The following is a 12,021-nucleotide window of genomic DNA, read 5'->3' on the forward strand; positions in this document are numbered from 1 at the left end:
AAACTGCATAACAATAGTTTTCTTAGTTGCATGTAATACTTTTTCCTCCCTCCATACCAATCCATCATCTTTGTTGTTGTAAATGTCTAATTTGGGCAAAATTCTGATCTTTCAACTAAAAAGATTAATGAGCACTGCTAGTACAGGTTCAGGTGCACAATCTACACTGATGAACAATGGAATGGGCAGAACTGTTTCATTAAAGTCAAAAAAATAATATGCAAAAACTTTCTTAAAAGAGATGAAAAAGGACAGAGGATTAGATTTTACAGCTGTAAATTGTTCATCAGTTGCCATTAATGATTTTCATTTGGTAGGAAAGTATGCAAGTCCAGTCTGCATTTGTTCTATATTTAGCACTTTCTCTGAAGTACTTTCCAAGATTTGAGCTTTGAGGAGAGAGTCAGTTTAAAACAGTAATGAGAACAGTACTAGTACCATACCTCTTTACTAGAAGTAGTTTAAAAGCAGCAATACTGGGTTGTTCAGAGGACAAGTGCAAAGTACACTCACCTTCCTCTACCTAATCCAGGAGATGAGTCAACACTGGTCTGTTCCATCCGTCCAGTTCCTACTTCCCTCTTGGTGTAGCTCGTAGTAGCATTCTGCATCCGTGTCCTGTTTTGCCCCGGCTGCCGCGTCTGTGGACTCCTGACGCCATTGATTAAACGATCAGCAGAAAAGTTGAATATTGTAGGACTGTCTAGAAGCCCAGGTCCCCTTTCTGCACTGGGTATTGTATGTCGTATATGAGACTTGCTAGGATTCCTACAAATTCAAAAGTCATTTCAACATACGTACTACGAGAGATCTTCTGAGGCCTAAGTCTATACACAGAATTCAGAAGAAGCAGGATCTTTAGTCCTTTATTGCATATTTCATTTATAAGAAGGATAAATATTCATTTTAACAGGTCATGTGAATTACCAGAATTAATCTTTTTGTTGTCTATTTTCAACTGTGGTTTTACTAGAAGCTACTTGAAACTGCAAATACTACATGAATAATCCTGTTGATCACATGCCATCATTCAGAATATTTCATCTGAATACCCTAAATCATGGAACAAAGTTCTCAGCTTTCAGACAGGCCATTTACATTTAGAAACAGTACATCCACTAACAGTAGCAGCCCCATCTGCCCTTTGGCCTCACTTAACCTTGGCACCAGGTTCAATTTCACAAGTATTTTCAAGTTAGCTGGTGTCACTAAAGTAAGCAGAATAAAACCCCACATGCCAGGTAATAAAACAGTATGTATATTGTTAAAAGATAGTTGAACTTGCCTGTTCCTGGGAGGATATTGTCTGAGTGTAGTCAATGGAGAAGCAGCAGGCTTGAAGGTTGGAGATGTGAACCCATTGATAAATCCAGTATTTGGAAATGGTGTTACCTAAAGAATATATTGCATGCTCACAATTATAAACAAAGTGAGTACTATTTTTTCTTAACCTTGTATTTTAGGTCATTCTGTGCAGGGCAGTATTTGCTCAAACAGCAATAGAGCATTTGTCCAGTGCCTTGTGACCAACTTCAAAAATGCAGGTTTTTTAGAACACAGCCACTATACATATTCAAATTCTGGTAATTTGTTAAGAGGATTGAAAAACATCAAGCCAGAATTCTTGGCTGCCAGTTAAGTAATGCTCCTTCTATTTCACACCATACTATGCATGACTTCAGAGTACAGAGATACTTCTTTGTCAAAGAGTCTAACCTACACAGCCTGTAGTTGTTCTTAATTTATATGTGAATCCCTCCCTGAAAAGAAAAAAAAATAATTCTTTTTAGTTCCTCAATCTCCTTACCTTCCATGTGATACCTAAATAAAGCCTAGAGAGTAAGTGGATCTTAACTGGACTTCTGATTCTTGTCACATCTTACCACCTTGTTCTACATGTGAATTACTGTCTTGTTGCCCAAAAAAACAACATTAGCAAAAGATTTTGGGGGGTGGGTGCATATCAATGTCTTGTGCTAACAAGATATCTCAAAATCTGAAGCATGTTCATAGTAGTTTCTCTAACCTCACTAGCACACTTTTTTTAAAATGTATGAGTGAGTTTCATTTAGGAAATGTTATTAGCAACAGCAAATAGTTGCTTGCCTTCTCCCCCTGAAAATAACTAAAATGCAGAACAGTAAGACTTCCACATAGCACTCTTTCTACACTTAATTAAACTATGAGAAACAGCCGTGATTAAGACTGTCTCATATAAAGGTAACTTTAAACTTGTCTAACCTTTCTTGCAAAAGGTAAAGCAAATCACCAATCAATGAAAAATAAAATTTAACACCAAAGCTGTCATGCCAAACTACTGTTAGCTTAACCTAGCACATGACAGCAAATGCTACCTCAGACTCCAAAAATAGGCCATTAAGAGTTTAACAAAGCTGTTTTAGGAATGAGGTTTCATCAAAATACTGCTTTGAAGTGCTTTCTGCTTTAATAGTTACAATTTGAATGCTGTAAAATTCAATCAAAGCTAGTAAGCAACTACTGAACCTGAATAATGAGAAGACATTGAACCTAAAGGAAAAAAGTTTAACTCATTGCTTAAAAGGACACTTGCAATATTTGCCCCTTCTTTATTTGTAAGGATGATCTTTTTGGAAGAGAAAAACAGTAATTTTAATTTTCCAATAAATATCAAAAGCATCAATTTGTTTTCTCCACAGAAGTCACACAGCTCAAAGTACACTTGTTCTTTTTACAAGCAGGACAATAGTATTTGAGGAAAGATCTAGTTTAAGTACTTGATGAAGAAGTAGGTAGTTTTAGAATTCTGAGGACATTGTTGCCATATTCTAGTTTCAGAACTAGAACTGTATGCCCACACTACTGGGTGTATTTAATCTCAAATTAGAGATGAGACAGATCTGTTAGTATTCATGCAATAACTGAAGAGGAGAAAAACTTTTGCTACATTTACACACAAGTCTTTACATGCAAACTACAACCCTGTCTCATGAAACATTCCTGTGTCATTGTTCCTTGTGGTCCCTGTTCTCCTTACAAGTAATTTGTATTCAAATATAGCTCTTCCTATAACAGGTTCAAGAAACATCATATTACTTTAAGGTACGCAGAATGCAGTTAATCAATGACTATACTGCAAAACAGTGGGAAGCAAAGCTCTGCCAGTTAATTCTGTTTTTACTAAGAAAGGAATGAGATCTTTAGTGCTGACAAACTTGTAATGTCTTCCCTCAAAGGCCAGGACTAGTAAGCTTTCTGAAATACAAAAAGTTCCAAAATGACATAATGCAGATACACACTATGCTGTGCTTGAACCTGTGGCCAATTAATCTACATCATCTACACCAGTACCATCCAACTACTTCACTACCCCAGAGCAAGACTCTGCAATAGTCAGTCTTAGTTTATCTAGGGGAACAGTCACATTCACTAATGCTTAATAAGGTGGCTTTCTCCTGGAATAACATTGTTTACTATGCTACCTTGTCTCCTCCAAATTCTTCATCCCCCTTAAAAAGCCTTCTCCTGCAAAAGCTCCGACTACCTTCCTTATGTGTGAAGTGTTTACTACACCAACTTTTTAATTAGCTCCTTGTCCAGTACACAGGAAGTTTGCTGAAGTTTGTTCAAGGACATTTTAATCCTCTGCCAAAAAAACGTCTAAAAAGCTTCTAATTTTGAGCATTGCTACCCTCATTTCTTTTAGCCACAATTAAAGAGGCATTTACAGAGGAGAAGAAAGAGGTTCCACACAGGACAACCTTAGTCTCCCAGTTGTTATGGAAAACTATGTTCATATTAGTTTTTGTAGGATAACAAAGGCAGACTAAAAGGGGCCAAAGTAATTCTGGTGGGAATGTTACAGTGGAGGAGAAGATGGAAGCAGCATTGCAGGATGCAGCAGATGTCCCATTACAGTATATAAGGACTTATTGCTACCACCCTAGCTCTAAGGCTTACTGATAGCCCCCTTAAAATTCTTAAAAATTAAACAATTTAAAAGTGAGTTACTTTTATTAGCAAATGTAATTTTATTTTTCATTGCCAAAAAAGATGTTACTTTTGCACAGAAAAAAATTTGCTTTAAGAACATGCTGAATAGGGTAATTCAGAGTGTTAACCTAGAACTTATCTTCCTGCTGGAAGATCAAGATACTAAGTTATCCTTATTTATCTGATTGCCATAAGTTTATTCAGTACATATCAGAATTGCTTTTTCTGGTATTCACGTACATATTCTGAAGATCTAATTTCTAAGGAGGCTTTTAACCATGACAAAAACAAATCTTTAGTAAAGATTTCTTTTGATAATAATTAATAATCTTTAGTAAAGAACTACCTCAAAAACTTAGAGCTTAAGAAAAGAAACACAGTGCATTGAGACCTGATGCAATTTTCAAATAATTTATCTTGCCCACTACAGGAAGAATTTTGAAGAACTACTTTTCAAGAAGAATCAGTACCTTAAACTCCCCTATTCGGGATACATATGCTTCCTACACCTCAAGATTCCATAAGAAAATAATACTAACTTTGAAAAGAATGCTTCTGTTTCATAATCAATAGACTTACCAATGAAGGGTCAAGGTAGCTGTGCGTGGCTGACCAGGTCTGTGGGCCAATTAAGCTGTACAATGGAAACTGTTGGTGGGGACTGTATACTGGAGGTAAGTAAAAGGATGTTGTGTAACGCTGCTGCGTGTAGAGGTTCATATCCAGAGGTCTATATCCATTCTTTGGCAAAAATGTGTTTATAGCTATTGCCTTTGCTTTTATCCTTGCCTGCAAAGGAGATGAGATTATTTATTACAGCAGCCTTTCAAATTAGATCAGGATGGTTCAAACTAGCAGCTCTCAAAAACTTTTACTGGACACTTGTCAGTCACCTTCTCCTTCGAGGAAGGCAGGAACAGCGGAATGCTTCCCTGCTGGCCTGATGCTGGGATAGGTATACAGCTGCCAGAAAGGAGGAAAAGAAGTAAGATGGCATGTGCTGCATTTCAAAACCCATCTCCAGGTCAAATGGCTGCTGAGATTACACCACTTAAATTTACATTAGAAAACACAGTGAGCCCCATAAAAAATAGTACGTATACACACGTGCCCCGGAAAACCCCATACAGCTCTATTTACCTTAATTGGTTTTCCTTGGAAAGTTTTCACTTCTTCTCTAAGGTATCTGTAAGCCTTTAAAAAAGTAATGATAAAATTTGTCAAATAGAATTTAAACAGAAACTTAATTTTTGACAGGCTAAGCCTAACAATAATTCTTGAAGTGTCTGCTAATATTAGACTATAGAAAACCCTCATATATAATCTGCATTCATCAAGATTTAAGTTATCATTGCAGAAGTGCTTCAACAAATTTAAAACAAGATTTTAATTCTTATGATTGAAGCATTTCAATGTGTCATCCAAAACATCAGTGTTCTTAGTACAAAAAATTGTAGCTTTGGCCTGGAAGCCAGGATATATGAACAAGATAAAACTCTTACAGCATTATGTTTAAGAGTGCTGATAACTGGATATTAGCTAAGGGGAAGCATTACTGGTTTTAGAGATTTAGGTATTCTTCTTTTTAAATTGTTACACATTTGTAATACAGTTTATCACACAATCTATCCTCATCCCACCCTTTTTTACTGTTGTATTCTAAAATGCTTCCAAAAAAGTGTTACCTGTTGTGCATCAGCTTCCGATTCAAATGTGATGAACCAATTGTCATTATAGGCAAACTCACAGTTGATAAACTTAGGCAAATTATCTCCTTTGAAAAGTGCTTCAACCTCCTAAGGAAAGTGGTTTTGATAAGAAGGAAGAGAAAAGGATAGGAGAAAAAACGGATGGACAGAAGAAAACATCAATTTAAAGTGCAAGAACTCTGGAACTCCACGTAAGAAAGATAAAAACCACTTTCAGGCTTACAAAACAGACCTGAAACTGCAGAACACCTGCAGTAGTGTTAGCTTTCTACAATCTCCCTGCTACCTAGAAAGAATTCAAGCAAGCACCATCTAAGGCCATACTGCAAGTAGAAGTTGCCTGCTCCCTTTACATCGGGGGAGATCAGCTATTTAGGCCAGAGACACTTAAATTTGGCATCAAGTGCAGAAAAATGGCTATTTCTTCCCTGTCCCCAGAACCATGGAGGCACAAAAGCTTCTGCAAACTGTATGGGATAGCAGAGTCCTGCCCTTTGAGCAGAAACCTGGAGATACACTTTAACTCAAGTGTCTACAGATTAATAGATTCGAAACAGGGTTTATGTTACCTCAAAACCAATCAGTTTCTACAGAAAAAAACACACCTTGGACACTATACTTGGTTTAATTCATTTGCATATTATTTATTTTTGTCAGAGTGGAGGAGAGCAGCATCAAAAAGCAATGTAACCTGGGAGTCCTTACAGCATTTTGCAACTTTGCTGCTTAAATAAAGCCTGACCATGCTATACCAGTTAAATATCCTGTTATTATCTAGTCAGTTAAGTCTGGCAAATTTAAACACATAACAAAACACTTCGCTTTAGACCACCTCTTCTGAAAACAGACTCCTTCCAAACTTTGTTGTTGTTAAGCATTTAAAAGTAACAACCCAGTGTTGACATATTCAACCTGACAAACTGATGACAGAAAAAACCCCTGAAAACCCTATAATATTAAAAGCTAGGCAGTCCTTGAAAGGTTACATTTCATTTAGAAAGCTAAAAGCAGCCGATATTTCTAAGCTACACACATAGCACTTTTAACTACTTTCCTCCAATTCCGTTTAGCATTTTGTTTCATACTCCTGTTTAAGGCCACTTCTTTATTATAAGTTTTTAAACTGCAGTACTTTTTTTTGTATGAAGACTATCAAGAGAAGTAATTCTTTCAGAATCTTTATTCTTCCTTGTAAAATTAAGTAGAAGGGAAATTAAAATATCTACCCACCATCAAGAATCTTTGCCACCTCCTCCTCCTTGAAAATTCAGGATGGTTTAATCTATGGCCCAATCATTTTTTTCCAGTTTTTCCATTAGTCAGTCCCAGCTATATGAGTTGCATTAAATATCTTTCAAAGAATCAAGTTCTCCACTCTCACACTCATTCCACAAGCCAGGCGAGATCCTTAGCAACTTGTTAATACCTCTAGCCTCAGCATTATGGAAATGTTTGCAAAGCTTTAAGTACTTTACCCTAACAAGCTTGAAGGTGCAGCAGTGGCATTTTACATTCTAAGACTTATCTTCACTCATTTGTTTGCTATTTATCCAAGGAGCTGAGACCTAAGTACATATGGATAAAGCCAGAGTCCAAGAAAATCAAATCATGGTATCTCTACCAAACACAGCATTGTCAGTTTTTCAACCCTGTGCAGAGCTACAGGTTTTAACAGTCTTCCTATGAGCAACACGCTTTTATCAAATATAATTATTATCCAAACACACATAATAAACTAAGGTTTAGAAACATTCGTTAGAAACTAACAATGTAGTAAGAAATGTGATATGCTTATTGAAATCTGGAAGAAATTAACTTCTAAATCCTAAGGTGAAAGCATTTTTTACTGAAAAATTAAACACTTACTTCAATGGGGGTAGACTCAGGTACTTCACGTAAAATCACAATACAGCGATTCTGATTTGGCCTAACTTTTTCTCCCTTCTCATCCACTTGGACTAAAGGCAATGCTAAGAGAGAAAAGAACAATGTCTTTTAGCTGTAAGCAATCATAGTATCTTTGCACACTGAAAGATGCTGTAGACACTGTCGTACAATGCAAAGCTTTTTGTGCTCAACTTCAAATTTTTTTGAACATTAAGAAACAAGCAGAAGATGGCTGAGGATACTTTCAGATACATGAAACTGAGTAGACATGTTCCTTAAAATCTCCACACTCTTCCTACTCTTCCAGCCTAGAAAATCCCAATTCATTAGCTTTTTCTTCTATGGCACACATTGAGTCATGTCCTTTTTTGATTCTTACAACACCCTGTCCCACTGAATTTAAGTGTCCACCGCTTCCCTGGCAAGATTATTCCAGTGGCTGATTGTTCTCATTGTGAAAAATTTTCTTCTTGTGTCCCATCGGAATCTCTCCAGGAGTAACTTGTACCCATTACCCATCATCATTTCCATGTGACTCCTTGTAAAAAGGAAGTCTCCATCTTCTTTGTAGCCACCCTTTAAATACTGGAACATGGTGATAAGGTCACCCCTAAGCCTTCTCTTCTCAAGGCTGAACAAACCCAGTTCTTTCAGCCTTTCCTCACATGGCAGGCTTCCCAGTCCCTTGATCATCTCTGTGGCCCTCCTCTGGACCCTCCCCAGCCTGTACACATCTTTTTTGTATAGCAGATACCAAAACTGAACACAGTATTCCAGGTGTGGCCTGACAAGCACCAAGTAGAATGGGATAATGACTTCTTTATCTCTGCTGCTGATGCCCTTGCTGATGCAGCCCAGCATCCTGTTGGTTTTCTTTACTGCTGCAGCTCACTGTTCACTCATATCGAGCTTGTCCACCAGAACCCCCAGGTCCCTTTCCACAGAGCAGCTCCCCAGCCAGGCAGATCCCAGCCTGTGCTGCACTCCTGGATTGTGTTTTCCCAGGTACAAGACCTTACACCTGTCCTTGCTGAACTTCATAAGGTTCCTGTTGGCCCACTCTTCCAGCCTATCCAGGTCTCCCCGCAGGGAGACTCTCTTCTGAAGTGTCCACTTCCCCACTCAGTTTGGTATCACCAGCAAACTTCATCAGGGTACACTTGATCCCATCACCCAGATCACTTGTGAAGACATTAAACAGCATTGGGCCCATTATCAATCCCTCAGGGACCCCACTTGTGACGGGTTGCCAGTTTGAAAAGGAGCTATTTCCCACCATCCTCTGGGTGCAGCCTGTCAGCCAGTTACCCACCCACCGCACAGACCACTTGCCTAGACCATAATACATCAGTTTCTCTAGGGGGAGGCTGTGGGGAACCGTATCGAGAGCCTTGGAGAAATATAGGTAGTCAATGTCCACTGCTCGCCCCACATCAACCAAGCAGGTTACTTTGTCACAGAAGGCAGTCAGATTTGTCAAGCACGGTTTGCCTTTGGTGAATCTGTGCTGGCGTTTCCCAGTCATGTGCTTCATTTGACTTGTGATACCCCCCAGGAGGATTTGTTCCAGAACTTTCTCAGGGACTGAACTAAGACTGATGGGTCTGTAATTTCCTAGATTCTCCTTTAAGCCCTTCTTGTAAATTGGGGCAACATTAACCTTCTTCCAGTTTTATGGGACATCCCCCCATCTCCACAACTTCTCAAAGATTATGGAAAGTAGCCCTGCAATGACATCCTCCAGCTCTCTTAACACCCTCAGGTGGATATCGTCAGGGCTCATCAATTTGTAGGAGTCAAGCTCCTGTAACAGTTTGCATACCAACTCCTTCCTTCACTGATGGTGGATCTGTTTCCATCAACCCAGATTTTTGTTCCCAAGATCTGGGGCCCAACATAGCTGGTAAAGACAGAGGTGCAGTAAGTGTTGAGAACCCCTGCCTTTTCAGCCTTGTTGGTGACTAACTCACATCTCCTGTTTAACAGCAGGCCAGTGTTTTCCTTCTGTTTCTGCTTGTTGTTTACATACCTGAAGAACCCTTTCCTGTGGTTTTTGACATCTCTGGCCCATTTCAATTCAAGCTGAGCTGTTGTTTTTCTAACTGCATCTCTGCACACCCTGACAGTGCCCTTGGTTCTCAACAGGTATACGTCTGCTTTTCCATCTCTGGTATGCTTCTTTCTCGGTTTTGAGCAGATTCAGAAGCTTGCAGTTAAGCCAAGGGGGTCTTATGCTCCGCCTACTTCCCTTACCTTTAAAGGGGATGAACTGGTTCTGTACCTCCAGGAGAGTGATCTTGAAAAACTCACCACACTCACTAGCTCCTTCATCCTCCATGGAAGCTTTCCACCGAATCCCTCCCAACTAAGCTCTCAGCAAGTTGAAGTTTGCTCTTCTAAAATTTAAACTCTTGGTCTTAGTACTAACCTTCAGCATGCTCAGCAAGACCCCAAACTCCACAATATTGTGATCATTGCAACCAAGGCTATCACTAACCAAGATGTATCAACGTAGGTTTTCTTGGTTTGTGAGTAGCAAGTCCAGCAGTGTCTCATTCCTGGTCAGCACATCTAGCACTTGTATGAGGAAGCAGTCCTCTACACATTCCAGGAACTTGATGGATGTGAGCTGCTGTATTGTTCTTCCAACAAATACAGAACCAAGTTCTGTTGACCTGAAGCTTGCTTAAGTGACCCAAATATTGCTTTGTTGGCCTTAATATCTTGGTTCAGAGGTTGGTAGCAGATGCCTACTGTAAGACCCACCTTGGAAACAACCCCTCTGATCTTGACCCAGAGGCATTAGAGAGGGCTTCCACAATCACCATAGTTGACTTCTTTACATTCAAGTTCCTCTTAATGTACAGCCTGACTCCTCCTCCTCTTCTTTCCTGCCTGTCTCTACAAAACAGCCTATAGCCATCCATCGTGATCCTCCAGTGCTCTGAGTTGTCCCACCACATCTCACAGTTTAAACTCACATTATTCTCATTTACACAAATCATTCATTACTCAATACCTCAAATGTGAAGTAGCTTTGATAAAAACTGGAATCCTATAATTGTGATGGTCTAAACTGGAAGCTGCCTGCTCTATTCAATGCTTTACAGAAAAGAATGGCATTTTACTGAGATAGATAATAAAAAAGAGATTGAAAATATGGGTTAATAGTCCTATGGCAATAACCAAAATACTTCCTAGTGTTGAGGGATTTTTACTTACATCTCAGCACTTCAACAATCAAATCCATATCAGTACTGAGTTTCTTGACATGATCAAGGTTTGCTACTGTCATTATTGGCACATACTGATCACTGTCCATCTGTGATATAAGGTACATGTCACTGGCAAGATTTTCTCTGTTGGGAAAGAAAAAAAGAATGGGAAATGTCACAGATGTAACTTTGCCAATAAACTTGAGACAAAAGTCATCACACAAAGATTCCTAAACTAAATTTTGTTTTTGGCATTTTTATCAACTCCCCAGTCTGTTCACTGACTGTATTTCACTTCCTAGAAAACATTCAAACGTCTTTTTTTCCCTTCATGCAACAGTATTAGTATCTTCCTGTTTAGGCAGCACATTACCCCCACAAACACGTAATACTGTTATGAGTTTATTAGTTCAAATGACCACTGACTAACTGGTTATGCAGGAGTATACAGATTAGGAATTGTTCTAGGATATTAAGACATGTGTTTAGGATGTTTTTATCTAGACACAAGCACTGAGAATAATTAAGTACAACTTAACTGCTTTGATGATCTTGCATCAGTCTATACTGGAATGTGTATGATTCAGAGCCCTGAATTTTTTTAATTGATCTTTAATTTACATTAAAAATATATATATTTAAATATAAAAAACCTTATATAGCTTATATAAAAGGATCTACAGATGCACATACAAAATTCTACTTTGTACCAATGCAAATTTTGAAGTTATTAGCTTAAACAAAGCTTACCAAATGGTTTAAGTTACTCTGTTTTAATTTGAAAAAACAGTAAGAGTCATAAAAATTCACCTGATCTGTAACTGATTGAAACTACTCTCACTTCAAAACAATATGTTTGCTAGTTAATATTTCAGGCCCAGAAGCTTCATGTAAGCTTTAAGAGGTACATCAATAGAATACTCCGAAATTTTTGTGTTACTTCAAATTCTCATCCTTTCCACTCAGTTTTTAAGTGACAGCTGAGAAATGTATTAACATACATCCCAAGCTAGGTACTGAATCTTGTTAGTTATCCTCCTGTTTGCTACATTTAGGTGTATACATACCTAGATAAACAGAATTCCAGTGTTTTTTTCAGTAATTCTCGTAAATCTTCCTGACCTTCTGGCTGCAACTGTTCATTTCCACCTAAAATTATAACACCTAAGTTTAAAATTTAGTTCTGCTATATTACACAATAGATATTTTGATCAAGCCATCATGTCTACTACTGGCTG

The 12,021-nt window shown here is 38.3% G+C and overlaps 1 protein-coding gene across 3 annotated transcripts in view; it reads right to left on the reverse strand.

Annotated features, from left to right (window-relative positions):
- The window catches only part of LARP4B (La ribonucleoprotein 4B), a 59,909-nt gene that overhangs the window by 13,088 nt on the left and 34,800 nt on the right, over nt 1–12,021 (reverse strand). For 2 of the 3 annotated variants that reach the window (XM_074831936.1, XM_074831916.1), the window contains 8 exons: nt 11,851–11,932; nt 10,791–10,927; nt 7,548–7,651; nt 5,658–5,768; nt 5,113–5,166; nt 4,552–4,761; nt 1,286–1,392; nt 514–768 (listed from right to left, as the gene is read on the reverse strand). In XM_074831936.1, coding sequence (XP_074688037.1) covers nt 514–768; nt 1,286–1,392; nt 4,552–4,761; nt 5,113–5,166; nt 5,658–5,768; nt 7,548–7,651; nt 10,791–10,927; nt 11,851–11,932 — 1,060 coding nt within the window. The remainder of the gene's footprint in view (nt 1–513; nt 769–1,285; nt 1,393–4,551; nt 4,762–5,112; nt 5,167–5,657; nt 5,769–7,547; nt 7,652–10,790; nt 10,928–11,850; nt 11,933–12,021) is intronic. The other variant, XM_074831926.1, reaches the window with a different exon arrangement.

This window comes from Strix aluco, chromosome 1 (assembly GCF_031877795.1).
Source record: "Strix aluco isolate bStrAlu1 chromosome 1, bStrAlu1.hap1, whole genome shotgun sequence".
Lineage (NCBI taxonomy): Eukaryota > Metazoa > Chordata > Aves > Strigiformes > Strigidae > Strix > Strix aluco.